The sequence below is a fragment of the Daphnia pulex genome, chromosome 8 (assembly GCF_021134715.1).
Source record: "Daphnia pulex isolate KAP4 chromosome 8, ASM2113471v1".
Lineage (NCBI taxonomy): Eukaryota > Metazoa > Arthropoda > Branchiopoda > Diplostraca > Daphniidae > Daphnia > Daphnia pulex.
In genome coordinates this window covers 3,114,783-3,134,293 of record NC_060024.1, presented here as the reverse complement: position 1 = coordinate 3,134,293, position 19,511 = coordinate 3,114,783, and the positions used below count along the sequence as shown (strand labels likewise).

The 19,511-nt window shown below is 35.6% G+C and overlaps 1 protein-coding gene across 3 annotated transcripts; it reads right to left on the bottom strand.

Moving 5' to 3' along the window:
• Positions 1 to 672: 672 nt before the first annotated feature.
• LOC124200379 lies at positions 673 to 18,111 on the bottom strand. 3 transcript variants are annotated; one of them, XM_046596601.1, is made up of 4 exons: positions 17,629 to 18,111; positions 14,547 to 14,951; positions 13,454 to 13,599; positions 673 to 824 (listed from the first exon to the last, which is right to left on the bottom strand). In XM_046596601.1, exons 1-4 carry the CDS (start codon positions 17,978 to 17,980, stop codon positions 807 to 809), a joined length of 921 nt encoding a protein of 306 aa, XP_046452557.1. In that variant the 5' UTR covers positions 17,981 to 18,111; the 3' UTR covers positions 673 to 806. The 3 variants fall into 3 exon arrangements, with proteins under 3 accessions (XP_046452557.1, XP_046452555.1, XP_046452556.1); XM_046596599.1 differs by lacking the exon at positions 673 to 824 and adding an exon at positions 3,169 to 3,538; XM_046596600.1 differs by lacking the exon at positions 673 to 824 and adding an exon at positions 12,267 to 13,325.
• Between the last annotated feature and the right edge of the window lie 1,400 nt (positions 18,112 to 19,511).

The following is a 19,511-nucleotide window of genomic DNA, read 5'->3' as shown; positions in this document are numbered from 1 at the left end:
TGCGGTGTGTTCTTCTTCGTCCGCTGATTCTGTCGATCTCAAAGATAATTATTACCTTAATAGCTTTGTAATTGATGAATATAATGAATTCCAAGAATAAATGATTTGTTCGTATGTCCTGTGCACTTTTATTCAAAAGCGCGGGCATTTGCCGGAATGGTTACTGACTAAGGATCTGACCGACATTTCTAATTGAAGATCCTATTCCTTTTCATAAGAAGCAAGTGATGGCGCCATACAGCTCGATTGAATGTGGACTGTAGACGTCGTTTAAATGAATAAAAATGTATTGTAACTAGTAACGGGTAAGGGTTATACAACTACGGAGAGACTGGGAGGAAGATGTCAGACTGAGATTGAATGATACTGACTGTTAGCGTTACGGGACGCTTTTATTTAATAGTATGTAATATGATCTATTGGGATTGGCTAAATATCGATAGTCATCACAGAGCCGTCGACTGGAAAGCCATCCGGTCGAACGTCAGAAAGACGAAAGACCTCAACCTCAGGCGGTGTTACGAATCAAAAAGATCCGTAAGAACGAGGAGGCAACGCTGGTTACCAGGAGAACGGAGCAGATGAAGGGGACGGTAGTAAAAACGTGTGAGGGCTTGTGCTGATTGTTAAATCACGAGAGACAAGAATAAAACAGTAAATCGGCTTCCTTAAATTGTGTCATCTTTATATATTCTGGGAGATTCACTCTTAATCAGGTAATGATAATTATTAATGTGTAGGGTTAAATTTACTAGCTGTGAAACCGAACAGGCGGGGTGCCCTTCATTCTGCCAGCTGAATGAGAGTCAAGAGGCGAGAGCCGTCTGTCGGGACAAAAATTTGAACAAGTGGTAAAACATATGGAAAATCAAATATACAAATAAAAATAAACAAATAAAGTACAACAATGCAAATTTAGAACAAAAAGCGGATAATTTGATCAAAAACGAGAAATTATAATGTCGTTAATCAGCCGAGTAAGCAAGACGTCGATGAATGATTGAACTGAATGTTTTTAGAGATTTGTCAAGTATGGAGGGGCCTAAGTAACGGGTGTGAACTGAGCCTCAATCGTGTATTTACTGTGTGTTGATCAGACAAAGGGTAATCTAGAGGGGAGACTGGAGGCTGCCAAGTGGCCGACGGCGACGGGCAATACATTGTTACAATATCGCAAGTCATCACAGAAATAAGGTAAAACGTGAGTTAGAATGGTAACTTTGTCGAGAAATGAGTGAGACCTTGAATTAGGAAGGAAATTACTTGTTTTGGATGAGATGGTATTGCCAACAAATGAACACCACCATAGTACCCCTGATCATTGAAAGTGAACCAAACTTCTCTATAGGTGAAATTTTGAAAAATTACAGAAGCCAAGAGATGTGACGATATACGAGAATATATAAAACTATTTGGAAAATTTGACAAGGTTTTACCCATTGGATGGTCGAAGTCCCGCGAGACTTGCCAGATTAGAATCAGGCCAATAAAATCTGAGACGTCCATCATGTCCGTGGTCAGATAAAGGCCCCCACTACAGCCAATGGGAGTCAAGGAACAACTATCAACGAATCTCTTTCAGTTTGATGAATGTTGCGATTAATTGGTTCTTTTTCCATTGGCTTGGTAATATGGAGAAAAAGGGAACGAGAGAAAAGTTAGAGTTGAAACCTTTTATTGACCATCAAGAATTTGTTCAAAGAAGACCATGGAGTTTTCTGTTTTGAGAAGGATTGGATTGAAGTTGGCCACGCCAAATTCAGGTAAGCTAAACTTAAGAAATAAGGGCCTTACTGTGATCAACATAATTGACACAATAAAATAAATAGGACATGAGAAACGTCTCATTCGGCATTGGACAGGCATGAAAGCATAGTAATTAACAGCGGCAAAAAATATCTTTTTATCTTGAAGATGAATATATTTCTGAAGGACTACTGTTGTATTATTTACTTAAATGTCAACCCGTCTCGAGCTTTCACTCACGACCACACTGGGGAAAAAGATGAAGCTGGAAAGAAAAAGAGACTGGGTGAGATTTCGCACGGGAGAGACGCATCTTTCAGTACGAGCGTTATTTTTAATAGTATTGAGAGTTTAAGTATGAATACAATAATTTCTTTTCAACAAACACTAGCCACACGTTCTTGTTTATTATTTTTCTCAAAAACAATACAGACCGTCATATTGTAAGGAAAATTGAATTTTTTGCAATAGATAAAAGACTATTTTAGAGCCTTTTATCAATTCTGTATTTTCAAATTGTTTAAAATGGCAAGAAACAATAGTATGAAGAGACTCAAAATATACAACATATACAATATACAATATATGTCCAAGGCTGCAATTTTTTGGCCCAGAAAGCCGTTGAAGCAACTCATTTGAAGAGGTTGCAATTCAAATAAAAAATAAACAAGAAGCTGGAAATGAAGAGCCATTTATCGATATTGATACTGGACCTTATGCTCAAGATGATTAAGCGGAGATGGATGCCGCTGAGGAAACGGTTTCCACAAAGGAGCCGGTTAAGGAGACTGGTCTGGAACCGGTTGCTAGAGGGGAGCTGATTTATGTTCAAAAGTTAGCTGCAGAGGAAGTTCTAATATCCGAAGAAGATTAAGAATGTGATGTGACCAACGAGGATGTTCCGGTGTGGAAAAAAATATAACTTTTCACAAAACACGCAAGACTTAGACTAATCTACATTGGCCGACGAAGGAAGCAAGATGATAGGTTAACCTGCTAAGTGGCTCCTCAGAACAGAAGACAGACCCGCTCCACTGCCAAGGTGTGGTCTTAATCTGAAACTTTAAATCCTGACTCGCTAGTGTGACTTAGAGGTATCGTGTTCCTCGCATTCTGAAAGCTCGCATGTTCATGTCCTGTACACTGGTCAATTCTGACGCGACGAAGCCTTGAATGCGCATCTCAAAAGGATCGCACTTTATAAGTCCAAGTTATTGTTTAAAAGAGCAATTTTTGCCCAATTTTTTTGGCATGGAAAAAATTTTGTTTTTCTATGTTTCAAAAGTGATGTTGTATACAAATATCATAACAACAGTTTTTTTAATTCGTTTAATGTTCCTTGCATTTTCATTGATATTTCAATTTATTCAATCAATTTTTAGTTTATATACAAAAACATGTAAGTGTTTATTTGCACCAGAAAATTTATTCTATGACAAATTTTTGTCTTTCAAAATAATTTCTTATTAATTTGCGTTCCAATCGTATATATGTTATAGCAAAATTTTATTAGGGCAAATTTTCCAAAGTAGTTGTCACTTCGAGGTTATGCAGAAAGTTAGAAAAATTCCCCCTAAATTTTTCCGAATAAGTAAATTCATTCAAATCAACAATATTGCCAATCTTTGTGTTGTAGAGGGCGGCATGCCTCAGGACAATCCCATGGATACAGTTCCCCACCAAGCCCCCCAACGTAATAACTTCCATTGCGTTGGGTGGGAAATGGGAAAACTTTCAACGGAGAAACTTGTGTAATATTCTTGTTCTGGCAATGATAAGAATCGTGGACCATCTAACCAATAAAAAAATAATATACTATTGGCTCTACTGTCAACAAGATTCCTTCAATAATGTCCTTCGGGCATTTTTTGTTACGTTAACAGGAAATCAATTTTCAATAGTAGATTAATACATGACATTTGGAAATTCTGTTTCCGTTTTTTCTTCTTGAATTAATTGATTCTTTAAAACTAATTGACTAATAATCTGTCAATATTATGAGTGGTGAGTATTAGGTGTGGCGGAGACTTCGCCCCACCACCCCACGTCACAATTCATGTTTTGATTAAGTTATAGAAACATTTATTACTATATACATGGAATTAGAAAAATTAATTTCATATAAACTATAAAGAAATGGATGTTCTCTTATACCAGTTAGATCAGACCACCGTCGAAAAAAATCTTTAGTACGGTATATAACCTAAGAATTTGACGACCGGTTCCGAAATCGATACCAATAGTAGCGTCGCTAGCAATATTACCATAGCTTTACTTCGTCTGTCGTTACAGTGGGTGTACACGGACCTATGCATGGCTAGCAGCGATACTATCGGAATCGATTCCATTATCGGTATAAACATCCCTGACAATCATTGAAAAACTAATGACAATTACAAACTTTATCATTAAGATTATTTTAGCTAAAGATATATCCCTTTAACAACAGAAATATAAGTATTATGTCAGCAGTAAAAAACAGCCTACCTTAACTTTTCTAACAAAGTTTTTTCTTTAATAATATGATAGAAACTATTTCAATCAATTAGCATTAAGGTGCTAGTAAATACTTCATGCAACAGTGCACCACTGAGCAATTACTCCACTGACAGTTGTATGGTTACGCAAACAAAAGGGTATTCACTGCATAGGATTTGGCAACCAGCTAGGTAACGAATGCGCAAATAAAATCAAATAACTGAAAAAAAAAAAATTAAAATACGACAGCGTCGTGCATTGAATTTTCATAATTTTTTTACAAAATTTGGGGACGATTGCTCATGCAAGGAAAAACGGTATATGGAAAAACATATGGACATTAAATCCTCTGAATTCTACTACTACTACCCTACCCCCTATACCCCACACCCTAATATTGTTAAGGACCTTCGTATATATATAACACATTATATATATATAAACCCTCAGGGATAATTTTTACATTTATTGGTATATTTGCGTTCACTTAAAATTGGTCTAAAAAGAAAACGGAAATCACTAGTCACGAACCTTTTGTGAATGCATATTTGAAGCGATATATGTCAGAATTTCGATGCTTTTGGTTATAGTGCTTTCTGGGCTTGAAAATAATTTTTTAATGAAAACGATCTTCAATGCATTTGTTCCCACTCTCATAATACCATTATAACTTTTCTGTTTTTTTAACGCTGTCATTTCATAAAAATCTCTAATGATTTCGTAAATTCTGTCCCCATGCGTTTAATCCATTTTCCCAATTTTTGACTGTTTTTTTCTGAACTTGACTGCTTTGGTAGTCGAGATTGTTGCTCATTTATTAAAATGGACTAAACATTCAAAAGCCGTCTAATATTCCAATTGATAAAAAATAACCTGAATGCCGACTAGCGTGGGAATTTATACAAAGGTATAAGCTATAAACACAAGTGTGCAATGCACCTATCTATGATGTGCTTAGAAGTTTGAAATCAGTGTAACATGGAAACATCAACAAACTCGTTTCTTTGGCCTTGAAAGGAGGTTTGGTCGTAAGTTAATCAATAGAATAAAAAAACGCGTAATAAGTAAAAAATTTGTTTCACTATTTTGAAATATTATTGAAGAGACAAAGTCTCAAAAAAATTAACATTCTTCTAGAGAGTGTTTAGAAAACCAAACAAAAATCATCTGTAAACCGTTGATGGACATTAATTAATAAATCAGATGAAAGGGCCTGCAATCTTCGTTGTCCCATCATGTAATTATAGCCTAAGGGGAGAAAACGCAAAGAAAACTTTCGCGCTTTCTATTTCCACTACTGCAAAAATCGTTTAACACACAAAAAATTATTGTTCCTATCAATTTGTTGTAAAAGCTCAAAATGATCTTAGACGGTGGTTTTCTTACTAACAACTCTTACAAGTAAAGTTTTTGAACTGTGGGTTTTAGTGATTGATTCAAAATCAAGTACTACATCAAAGACCCGACTTCTGAACATATTCATCTTGTGATTTCATCTATATCACCAATAATTTGAAGATGTTTCTTCATGGGGTCCACCAAATCTAGAATTCGAGATTCAGTCGAGACAACCAATGCGTTTTTGTAGCATAGTATTTCCAGACATACTATGTTTGGGGATAAGAAAGCATTGACAGCACAGTGGGATAGAGAATATTGATTGTGTTTGCATGGGTGTTGATTGAACAACTAAAATGTGTGTAACTTGAAGCATGTTTATAGATAAAGAAGGATTATTTTTGGGTAGTTGAGCCTTTTCAAGAGAATTCAATCCAAATCCAACCCACTTAATCGTTTCAAGCCTAGGCTACACGGGGCAATTTTAAGGATTACGTAAATATTTATTTTAAAAAGTTTAAAAAGTTCTTAATAATTCGTCTGACTTCGCGTTCACAATCCCATACATTTTTACGTAACGCATATTTTTAAGAAATATTTAGGTAAGAACTTCAAAAAGCTTTACAAAATTCAAAACCTTTTGAATTTCAGTTTTTTAAGCTTAAATAATAAACCATTTTAGTTGATAGCCTAAAGAAATAAGGATCGCCATTAAGGGATGGCATGAACAAAGTAATTGTTAACAAAGTTTTAGCGAACAAAAAAGTTTCTAACGGGTTCCCAGATCTGAGGTGACGTGGTTCTTAAAAAGACAATAGATAAAAAATTCTATCAAATATTTGCGAAATATTGAAGAGATATTTGCATAGAAAAGGCTGCATAAAGTAAGCCTTAGAAAACGCTCTAGTATAGCCTAGGCTTTACATGAAATTCACCAACCCTCGATCCCACCCGTCACAGAATGATAAAATACAAGTGTAAAAATCTGTTGTTAACAAATAATCTTCGAAGTACTTAAACCACCGAAGAAATAGCTCTGTATCATTGCAGTGAAGAGAGTACAAATGGAGTTGCCCTACCTAACATTTTCGAATCAATTACTGGATTTCCCGATTACTTTAAAATTATAAAAAAATATGGAAGATATTCTAAGTTATCTCCTCTTGAAACTTGTTTAGTCTGTTATATATTTATAAGAGTTTGATTAAGAGAAATTTAATGATAAACTAAGATCCCTTTGTTTGGGGCGAATCAGTTGCCTCACAGCTCGTTATTTGGCGTACATAAAGTTGCATATTGCAGCAGTAAAAATGTTTATTTTTGACTTTTTCCTGTTTTAAATCAATACAATACTTATTTAACCTTTTGTTATAGAAATATTGTTGGGGGAATTGCTTTATTAGGTATTTTTTCTATTTTAGTTTCAATTGTCAGTAAACGGTTTTTTTCCGTAAGAAATACAGGGGCCAAAAAACCCCTCTGGTATGAGCAACTGACCACTGTTATGGGGTGAGTTGCCATAAATTATTTTGTTTTAAAATCGTAAAATACCTAACCTAGAAATAAATTGATCAGTTTGAAAAAAAAAATACCAGTAATAAGTTGAATTATTTTCTTTTTTATAAGAGTTTGCGGAAGTTGATGCGTTAAGAAATAAGAGAATGAGAGGTAAAAGAAAAAAGGAAAGCCAGTCGCCCCACTCTCCCCTACTAATACGTTATATGTAGAGAAACTCAACTGAATGGTAACATTTGTTGGGTGCTTGCTTGATCGCGTCGCAAGCTGGAAATTTATTAGAAGCTGTTTAACCTTTGGGGAGAGGGGTATTCCGAATATTTTGATATTTGGCAACTTTTAAATTTTAGTATCAATTTTTAAGAGTAATTGTTCCAGCCTTAACTCCTTATTTTTGGGGATTTCTACTACGGAATTTCGGGGTTTTCTTGAAACTAGCTGAGTTATCAATCAGCTTACACTATAGTGCCAACCCCCCCCCCTCAAAAAAATTTAGTTAACAGTCAAAATTTCATTATGAATTCGTTTAATTGTGTTGAAAATTCAGTATCTTCGCATATAACGCTCAATGAAATGAATAGAAAATAAGTTGCCCATAACTTAATCTCCCTCTCAACCGCACCGAAAAACCCCCTTTTTACGGAGTTCGTTTTCGGATTGTAATCCGGAAAAGGACTCTAAAAATCCGGACTAGATCTATTCTGCTCAGAATCACAAGGCGATTCCAACGGAATAAAGTCCGGAGTTTTTTCTTGTTTCGTTCCCGAGATAATCGGGATTGAAAATCGTGAAATATCACAAAAACCCAAAGTCTCCCCCTCCGATTACATCGCTTTTAGCCGTATATTCGGCTTCTACAAAAAACTAATTGATACAAAATGTAGCCCTTTCATCCCTCTTTCAGAATCCAAAAGAATTTTTAATAATTCTTTGAGATGTCCGAGATATCATGATTTTCGTGATACCCCTATTTCGACACATTTTTCAGGCATTTTATTCGGCGTTGCCGATTGCCGTATATGTGCTTTTCGCGCCCTTTTCTGTCCACTTCTTCGCTTTTTCCCTGTTTCCTATGTATTAAGGCCTTTTATATCGATACAGATGGGGCTTGATACATAGGAAACAATGGACGTTTTAAGAATTGGTAAAATTTATAAGCAAAGGGAGATGCTAAAATATATTTCAAGTTGGAAAATGTGATGTGGGTCATTCCATGACAAGTCGAATTTTTCCGTCGCAAAAAAAAATAGATTTGCACCATTTTTTTACTGTGGGTTCTTATTGTTATTAAGATTACTTTTGCCAAAGGAAAAATTTTTCCGGTCAGCAGGAGCTGAGAAATAAATCCCCGAAATTTTCCCTTTTTTAATTTTTTAGATGCGTGTTTTTACGATTTATTTAACATTTGGCCTATTCATTTTTTTTAAGAAAAAAGAAAAAATAGCGAAAAGAAAGAGAAAATTTTTCTCTTTCTTTTGGTTTGTGTCCGGTAAAAAAAAATTTTTCCCGTCTATCCCAAAAATTGATCCCAAGATTAAAATTTTGATTGAATTTTGACAAAATCTGGCAACTCGGACGGCCTTCATTTTTTCAAGAGTAATAGAAAAGTTTGTAATGAACGACGATAAAAAAAAATCACGCTCAACCCGCTATCAGTTTAAAAGTTAGAATTTTTTGAAAACCGAATTTTTTTTGCGTGTTTTCACCGCGCGCGCGGAGTTGAAGGGGTGCGCGCGCCGCGCGCGGACCCCTTCAACCGGCGGAAAAGGCGCAACCCCACGGGAGCTGTTATGTCGGCCGATGAAACAGAGTTAACAAGGATGTTTTATTTCAAAGACATGCTTGTTTACGGTTACCGTGTTTTCTTCAGAAGAAAGAATTTTATTTTTAGTTCGAAAGACAGTGTCTTTTTGCCAGTCAAAGCAATCGGTTGTCGATCACAGCTCTCCTTATTCTTGGTTTTTAGTTTCGAATTCGTGTTCTTAAAAATGGATATATCTACTGATAAGTGTTGTGTTGGCGTGGTAGTTAATTCGGATTGTTTTAAACTACATTTTACTAAAAGTTTGGATTTAATTGTGTTACTTGATTTGCCACCGGACGATCAGCGTGTTATCAAGTTAAGAGTTAATAGTGAAGGTGTTAAAACTATTTGCGCTCACCATTATGCTATCTATTTCGAGTATTATGACACGCCTCGCTTTCATTACGCCAAAAACTGCTGTGACCCGTTCAACAAGCATAAACGTGTTGTACGTGGCATTAACAAAATCAGCCTTTCGTTCAGTGATAAAGTGCATTCATTTGACAATAATTTGAGGTTGATTCCAGGCAAAACCCTTTGCCCTCGGTGCTCAACACAACTTAACGTGCTTTCTAGTGAGCCAAAAACACCGCGGCACGAAACTTATGAAGAAAATGACAGAAATGAATGTGTTACAAGTCCGTTCATTATCGAAAAGGTCATAACGCCCCGCCGAGTGATTGACGCTCTTTCTAGTGCCACAGTTATCACACCTATAGTTGATCTCAATAAAAGCAATTCAGAAAGACGATCTAGAATTTGCGCCTCCGTCCTTGAAAACTTAAAACGCAATATTTTAAGCCAGGATGATTCGTCGTCTTCACTAAAGCCGAGTGATTATCTCGAACTAATGGAAGCTGTCAAGGAAAAAATCAAGTCGACCGCGGATCGAAGTTTGCAATTATCGCTCCTGACACTCGCTCCCGCTAGTTGGACGCTTAAACAAATAAGTGAACATTTTGGTGTCAGTGAATATTCTGCTGCTCAGGCACTCGAGTTGAAAAAAAAAATCTGGAATTTTAGCGAAACCATAGGCTAAAATTTCTTCTCGTCGGTTGACAGATGACGACAAACAACGCGTCATCGACTTCTATATATCTGACGAATATAGCCGACAACTACCTGGCATGAAGAGTGTAAAAAGCGTGAAGCAACCGGACGGCAAACGGCTTAAAATTCAAAAACGTTTGCTGCTACTCAACATTGATGAGCTTCACGGTGAATATAAGAAGAAATTTAAAGACATCGTCGGAATAAAAACCGTTGGATTTTCCGCATTTGCTGATCTTCGACCAAAACACGTCATCACCGTCGGATCCAGCGGCACACATTCGGTGTGCGTGTGTGTGTACCACCAGAACGTGAAACTGATGCTATCATCAATCGGACTTGGTGAAGAACGACACTTATTGATGGATAAAGTCGTATGCAGTGTCTACAACAAGACATGTATGTTGAGTGGCTGCCCAAATTGCCCTGGATCGAACGCGCTCGAATCTTTTTTGGAAGAATTGATCTGTGATGAAAATGAGAACATTTCATACAAGCAATGGACCCACACTGATGGAAACAAATTAGAAACCATCGTAGCAGCCAGTGACGATTTTATAGAAAGTCTTGTTTCAGCAATAAAAAAACTGACGACGCATCACTTCATCGCTCGTAATCAAAGCGCTTTCTTCGTTCAGTGCAAGGAAAAAATTGACCATGAATCGTGTGTTCTAGTCAGTGATTTTTCAGAAAATTACTCCTTCATTATTCAAGATTCGGTGCAAGGTTATTACTGGGCAAATGATCAAGCAACAATTCTTCCCTTCATGGCTTATATGAAACGACCAGACGGGAGTAACTTCAACGTGAGCATAGCGATAATCAGTGACCATCTAACGCACGACACCATATCTGTGCACGCTTATCTCAAACCTGTGCTTCAACATCTGATGACCTTAAATCCGTCATTAAAAAGTGTCAAATACTTTACAGATGGGTCCGGTGCCCAATACAAAAACAAAAAGAATTTTGCAAATTTGTGTGCGCACTTTGAAGACTTCAAGCTTCAGGCTGAATGGCATTTTTTTGCTTCCTGTCATGGGAAAAGTGCGTGTGACGGCATCGGCGGTACAGTGAAACGACTTGCGAGACTCGCAAGTCTTCAAAGGAGCACAAACAACCAAATCACCTCTCCGATGCAGTTGTTCAACTGGGCGAAGGAAAATTTAGAAATTAAATGTTTTTTCGTCACATCGGAAGAGGTGAAAGCAAATGAGGCAGTAATCAATGAAAGAATGCAAAATGCTATTGCGGTTACTGGCACAAGAAAGTTTCATTCCTACGTCCCCGTTAATTCTTTTCAAGTAAATGCATCAATTTTATCCGGTGATGATGCAGACTTTGCGACCTTTAACGTTTTGCCAAAGCCCCATGAAGTATTTGATTTTTTCTCATGCAATATTAATGATTACATAGCCTGTATTCACCCAGATGATAAGTATTGGTATGTTACCCAGATTGTAAGTCTCGATGAAGAAAAAAGAGAGTTTAATGTTAATGTTTTGTCCCCCGGTGGAGAATTGGGTTTTATTCGAGGATATAAACCAACCAATAATCAAAAAGTTATTCCCTTATCACATGTTATCATAAAAATCCAATCTCTGAAACCCACCACAATAAGAAATCGTATTTTCAAGCTTCCAAAAAGTGAACATGACAGCATTTCTGCCAAATATACTTGCCAATTGGCAAATTTAGAATAATATTTGTTTTGTTTTTTAATAACAGTAGCTCTCCTCATAGTAGCTCCCATGGTTGCATCTTTTCCGCCGGTTGAAGGGGTCCGCGCGCGGCGCGCGCACCCCTTCAACTCCGCGCGCGCGGTGAAAACACGCAAAAAAAATTCGGTTTTCAAAAAATTCTAACTTTTAAACTGATAGCGGGTTGAGCGTGATTTTTTTTTATCGTCGTTCATTACAAACTTTTCTATTACTCTTGAAAAAATGAAGGCCGTCCGAGCGGCCAGATTTTGTCAAAATTCAATCAAAATTTTAATCTTGGGATCAATTTTTGGGATAGACGGGAAAAATTTTTTTTTACCGGACACAAACCAAAAGAAAGAGAAAAATTTTCTCTTTCTTTTCGCTATTTTTTCTTTTTTCTTAAAAAAAAATGAATAGGCCAAATTTTAAATAAATCGTAAAAACACGCATCTAAAAAATTAAAAAAGGGAAAATTTCGGGGATTTATTTCTCAGCTCCTGCTGACCGGAAAAATTTTTCCTTTGGCAAAAGTAATCTTAATAACAATAAGAACCCACAGTAAAAAAATGGTGCAAATCTATTTTTTTTTGCGACGGAAAAATTCGACTTGTCATGGAATGACCCATGTAGGGCTAAGGTTTATTTGCCTGAAATATTTGCACTAAAGTTGAAATTTATGAGATTGGTGCATAAAACTCCGAAATCAAAAAGCGTCACAATTTCGTACATTCACCTATTTTTGGTGGTTCACAACCCCAAAAAGTGGTACCCTTTTTACAGTGGTTGCCATTTCTGCATCGATTAGTTTTATTTTAGCATTAGGCAATAGGAATGCTTTACGTTTGCGATATCGTGGGTAAATTAGTAATAGATTTTAAGAGGTAGGGTTATGTAAAGAAGGCCGGTAAAAAAAAGAAACGAACAAATAACAACCCCTTTCTCTTGCGATAGGCTCGCACTATCCGCCAATACAGAGTAAAAAGACGGGTCCTTTAGCACAAGGTATAGAAACTTCCAGATGCGAAATTAATTTCTTCACCCTTTAATTCAAAGTAAGTCAATACTGGCCTACCTACAGAAGCGAGATGGAAGGTTCTCTCCTCCCCACTAGAAAGAGAAAAGTGGGTGGGGAGTTGAAGAAATAAAGAAGATTAAAGGCGCTTCAAATATGATGATAGGATATGAGAGTTTAAGGTTACTAAAAGAGAGGTAGCTTTTATTTGGTTTTTGTTTTTACAGACGGAAGTAAAAGAATGGGGAAGAAAATGTACCTTTTTTTCTGTTTCGCCAGTTTCATTGTGCATGTCTCCAAAGGAAAATGTTGCGTATAACTAAACCTAACAAATTGTTTTCCTATACCTAAACATAAGTTTCGAAAAATCTCTAAACCACAAAAGGTTTGCAACTTATCAAACCCCATTTTTTTCATAGTATAGGTTAATACCATGCACAAATACGCAGTAAAAAGGAGAGAACATGAGCTTCACGTAAAAGAAACTTAAATTACTGTATACTTTTTGGTTTGGACTTCCGTTTTACACTGGAAAGGGGGTTAAGTGTAGATTTATTTTATTTGAATTAAGATTTAAAATAAAATTACGAGGCAATTGTTTTTTTTTGGGGTGGGGGGCATTAGTTAGGGGGCATTAGTTATGGGGGCAATATTTTTCGGGGAAAACAGTCTGGGGCAACTGTAGCCAACACGAGGGGTCATTTGTTACAGGGGGCAATCGTCCACATGCAAAAAAGTCTTACTTAAACTTTATGTTAAAATTCACATTTGATAGACATAAAAATCAATGGACATTTGATAACATACCACATCAAATTTTGCTGTAGGCCAAACGATTGTTTCCAATGAGGATTGGTCTTGTCCAACGTATTGATCTTGTCCAGAAATTAAAAGATCTCTCATCAGTCCTTCGATGACGTCTCGTCTTTTGTAAATTTTTGCTCCCCACATTCCTTCATCAAAAATGAAATAAAATAGTTTTATGTAAATTCAAAACGTAATGACAGAACATACCATCTTAAATGTAGTATAGCACGTAAATTTTTCTACTATTTTTATAACAGCGTGATTTACAGTACCTACCTAAAGTTTGAGAACGTGAGAGCGTGCGCAAGAGAACCTTATGGGGAAAAGCGTTTTTTCTCGTCGTTCCCAAAAAAACAATTTTCGTCGGAATGCGACGATTTTTTTTGGCCGTAGCCATTATGGGTAGCATTAAGCTTTTTTTTATCTCTCTCGCGTGCGCACGCGCATTCCCAAACTTTAGGTAGGTATTGTAGTAAATAAATGTTTCCCTATTATAAGGAGAAAAGGGCTATTGTTGGCAAATCTTGGTGTGAGAGAAGAATGATTTTTATCTTAATATTAATAAATTTTATGTGTTTTCAATTCAAAATGGGGAAAGGATAGAAATGTTTTCTCGTTGTCTTATGATTGGACCCTTTACTATTTTTGTTAGCAAACACTTTTTTATCATTCTCTACAGTACCTACCTAAAATTTGGGAACGCACGAGAGAACCATATTAAACCATATTTTTATACTTTAATAATTTTAGTGACATGAAAATTAAGTTTTAAGAGGCGAAGGTTATTTTTAAAAATAAGTAAATTGAGCATTTAGTGAAAAATTTAAGTCACCAAATGTTATTTTTTTATGTTTTGCTACAAAACCTTCAATTTAAATGGTTTACCACTGTTGATTAGACATAGTCCAAGTAAAACTAGTACTTTGTATTCATCGGCCAAGTTACCTAACCGTACCTTGTTGAATAACATGGAAAGCTAAATTAAGTTATGGAAATGGGAGACGGAAAAAATGTGGTCAACTATGCCCACCCTAGTTTCACTACTGATAAAAGAATTTTCAGCAAGAATAGTAAAGTGAATCCAAAAGTTTACCTGCAAGAATTATTGTAGCATGAAAGTCGTGGTCGCGCATTGCATGAAATGTAAAGTTGGATTTAAGCCATTCAGAGACAGCGTCTACTTCTCTCTGCCAAATTATACTGTCAATGTCTCGCGAAATAAATACGTCAACATTTCTATCCAGCATGGCCAAGTAACGAAACATTTTTGGGTTCAATCCAGCAAGAAGACCAGCTTCGATTGGCGTGGTTTTGTTACCTATTCGATCAACCATATTTGGTACACTGCAGAGATCAACATTGTGAAACTGGCAGTATATGTCACAGAGTTGGTTGTGAGCATCTTTCTCTGCACCTTCTTGATCTCGAATGTTATGATAAATCCGAACTATCCAACCTGGGTATAGTTTCTCTGCCGTTAACGAGATGTTCCTTAGTACTGGAAATCGGAAGTATAAAAATAATAATTCTTTTTGACAGTACACTTTAAAGCATGATTAGCTATGGCACGATTTGGTAAGGTAAGCCTACGATTCTCATAAAACCTCAAAATTAACATGTACCCTGCTTCTTTATTTTCCAGTGCGACTTTTAAATCTATTAAAAGTTGAAAAAGGTATCCGATTACTGGTAGTTTCATTGCATCAACAAAAATCGATACTGGGTACCAAGATTTGGAAAACAGGGATGAACGTTCGCAATACGTATCATAATACGAAACGTTTGGGGTTCTAAAGTAGAAAAATAAAAGATTCGACTTCAACCTTTAACATACTAGCTCGACTCACAAACTGCTACACCACATTACTGACATTGATTATCGATATAGCCTACATCTGCTATGGACTTGGAAAGTTTTCTAGTCTAGGTTAGTGCAGAAAATAGAAATTAGTAAATAGCGGGCGTGTTTTTAGAAAATACTCATAAATACTATAGATGGATACCATATTACAGTGCTTAAACTTGTAATATTTAAACTTGTAATATACGTAAAACTACTTACGTTTTCAGAAATTGGTATAATATGTGAGCAAGGAAATGAACATGAAATGGAAGCACGCTAGAAAATGTTTCAAGTTGGAAATGTGATATTAGTGTAAATGAAAATTGATCTACTTGACCAAGTAGAGTAAGTTTAAAGTAGTAGTTAGGAGTAGTTTGCCAAAACTAATGGTTGCTATACACTGTAATAGACATGAAATAATTCTATCGCTGCAGCATAGTTTAGAGAAAACTAAACTTGTCGTGTCTCTGTCTGGCCATGCCCAGAAATTTCGGGTTATTTACCCCAAATATTTGCACTAAATAAGAAAAAAAATGCACAGTAAAAAATCGCACCCTCACTTCACCCACACTTTTCAAGTGTACCCCCGAAAGTGTGCAGTTAGTGTGGTTTTTTTTTCTTCGACAACACTTAAAAAAATGGAGTACACCACCGATTCGGTTGCTTATTGAAAGTTTGGGGGTCTACCTAGAAATTCCTTTGTAGAATTTCGCGCGTAAGACCTTGGGAATTTTTTTGTCGATCAAGTTACACAGGTGGGCATTTAAGTGTGCAACCCCCACATGTCTATGTCTAAACGGAAATGATCAAGGTCAGACGAAAGCAGACTTAAAAACAGGGGGAACACTCCCAAGGAATGATGCGACGGGGGAATAACTAGTGGGAACAAAATCTTTGTAAAAGATTTAAAAGATTTTCATTAAAAACAATCATTCTCTTAGGTTCAAAATTTATATAAAAGGATAAAGAGTGTGATGAAATGCAATATTTATGATTTCACGAAAAAATAAGCATTGATAAACTAAACAATTATTAATAACGATCGTGACGACAGACTTGAAAAATATTAAAATCTAAAAAAAAGTCCCTAGAGCGAAAGTCATACCGCATGTGAACAATTGAATGATTTTTTTAGGATAGTCTAGCGAAACAATTTCCGTTTGAATGAGGAAGACCCGTGTTAAATACTAGGTGGCAGGGTGGCTGCCTTTTTTCAGATTTAATGCACACTTCTTTAATATCCGCTTTTGGATTATCATACTTTTTTCCCACTTATGTCTGTGTTTTCTGGACCACACTTAACACACTTATCCCCTAAGTGAAGAGACACACCTAGATGAAGGTGTGTCCCCTTATAAGTGAGTACCCAAATTTTGTAAGTGCGGACTTCCATTTCCACACTTTAAGTTGGGGATAAGTGTGGGTAAATTTTTTTACTGTGTGAGAATGGTACTTAACATCCTGAAATTGGCGCAAAGCGTCCATATTTCGTACATTTACCTATTTTTGGTTGTTGACAACCCCAACTAAGTGGTACCCTTTTTAGTAATGAAATTAAAAATTCTTATTTGTGGATAAAATGCACAGTTTTATCTAACTTTATTTCTTCTTTGGGCATGTGACTATTTTTTACTTTTAGTCAGAAAGAGTTTCTATCATAATTCTATAGGAAAGATTGTGGCAAGTAAGTAGGTGCTGGGTAGGTTGTCACACAAAGTTTTCTTTTTTCTATTGTGGACTTCCCCAGTTCACTAAAAATTTAGAAAAAATAAGTTTCCAAAAGTTCTTTCCTTTTTCAGAAAAGGATTTTTATTTTTTAAACCAGATTATTGGTTGAAAACGTTATATTAACAAAGACAACTATATTTTTCGGGGTAAATTGTCTTACTGGGTTAAAGATAGGAAGGAAAATTTATTTCATGATGGCCTCGCCAGGTGTTCTTCTAGCCCATAAGAATAACATAGGGCATCCTACACCAATTCCATGAGCTATTTGCCCCACGATTCAACCCACTCCCTTTCAAAGCGCTTTTAGGTTTGAAAAAAGAAATTTATCATTAACCTCAAATACGCCATCGATAGCTAATTGTCTCCTTTTTTTAACCTAGCGGATACGAAAAATATTAAGAAATAAAGGAGTGGGTGCTCAAAAATCAAAAACGCGCCAACTAGTACAACTCTCCCATACGTAGCTTCTATTATTGATGTTTTTGTATAAGAAAATGTGTATGAATATCGGACTCATACGAGTGTTAAGTTGGTACTTTAGCTATAGGTTTCGTGTTTTCATTACTATATATTGGCTAAGTTTTGTTTCCGAAAAACTACTTACTTGACATTGAAAAATATCGCTGTGCAACGGTATCGTTATGAACATTTCCGTATAAAGTGTAAGCGATGACAAATTGATGCATTCCACGCATAGAAGACTCAGGGCTGCACCACTTGAAGGCAGTCGAAACAAGATGAACTGATTCATTATCCGTCACTGTTTCTTTGTTACAGTTGCATAATGATGAAATGTATATCGTTGTTTCTTTCGACTCGTTACTTGTTTGAAGTGTTTTGCACTGAACTTTATTGAAATTAATAACTTTGTGTTGGTTCCAAGACACTATGACTGCAACAATCAATAAAATGATCACAAATATATGAAGGGATTGACGCATTATCAGGTAATTCATCTTTCTAAAAGCTTGTGTTCTTTAAAAATACCGAAGCCTTTAGTTTCAAAATCACATTAATGATGAAAAAAGAGACAGTTTTAGTTACTATAGGATGAAAGAAGACAGGACAAGTAAGACATCCAGCTGGAACAACATAAGTTCAAGAAATGATTTTGGGGGAATGGTTCTCGGTTGTTTCCTGAAATTGTTGGCTTATAGTAAAAAATGCTTCCAATGGCCAGAATGAAAATGAAACTTGTACACTATACACTATTCAGAAAACTCATAGTTCAATATGTCAATTATATAATTATGAAAGAGGTTTTTAAAAGTTTATTCTAACAATGGTAAATCTTTAACTATACATAAAATGTAAATATAAGAAATTTTACACATTAAATCGTGTCACCTATCTACTTTTTTGTTTCTTAGCAGCTTCTAAACATTTTCAGGAATTCAGCCAAGACAATAATGTCCATAAAAACTTGATGGACAAATAAGTCAATTAATTTACTATGGAAAATATATTTTAAGTTTTTCGGGAAAACTGGTCTTGGAGAGGGGGGCTAAAAAAAGTAAAAAAAACACAGCACAGCAATGCACTCTCATCCTTTTGGGTACTCGAATATTGGGAAGGGTCTTTTCGAGTATGCCACGAATTACCCTATAAGCGTACTCAAAAGGTTATATACCCTATACCGAACTTCGAGTTCCATGGGTCATTCCGTCCCAACTCGAATTTTTTCGTCGCGGAAAAAAATATAAATTGATGATTTTTTTACAGTGTGTTCCTTATGCATCAATGATGCACTCTGTGAAATTTCAGATTTTTAATTCAAATAGGAAGCTGTGAAATCGGAATCAAAGTTTCCGGTTTTGAATTAAATTTACATGCTTAAATAGCGGTTTTGCTCGTTTTTCGACCGTTTCTACTTACGACATCGAAAAACAAAATACATGGAAAAATCGGAAATAATTCAGGCTTTCCGAATATGTATTTAAAAATCAAATTATGTTTTATTAAATTACCCTTATACTGATTTTTAATTTTTAATTTTAAATGCATTTAGATAAAATCTCGTTGGGTGTAGAGACTTGAAATTTTTATGGTTTATAGATATCAATAATGTTTATCGTCATAAAAATTTTCAGCGTCCGCCAGACCCGCGTGAATTTTGGCGTATACATAATGTTTCAAATGGCAGAAGTAAAAATATTTGTGTTCGACTTTTTTCCTTTTTTAACCAACTACGAACGTATTTGAAGTACAATAATAAAACAAAATAAGTACCAATAATAAAACAGTAAAAAAAAAAAAAAAATCCTTTTCTTAAAAAGGGAAGAATTTACTTATAAAACTATAATATTACAAAATTTTTAGTTGGCTAGTGAAGTCGACAGAAGAACTAACGGATTTGATTGAACAAAGAGTTTTATTTTTAATTCTCAAACGGCTAGAACTATTTGAACAATTTTTAATTTAGAAGACGCACTAAGGTAATATTTAAAATGATATCTGTCTTTCTTAGGATAACGAAAAACGAGTTGG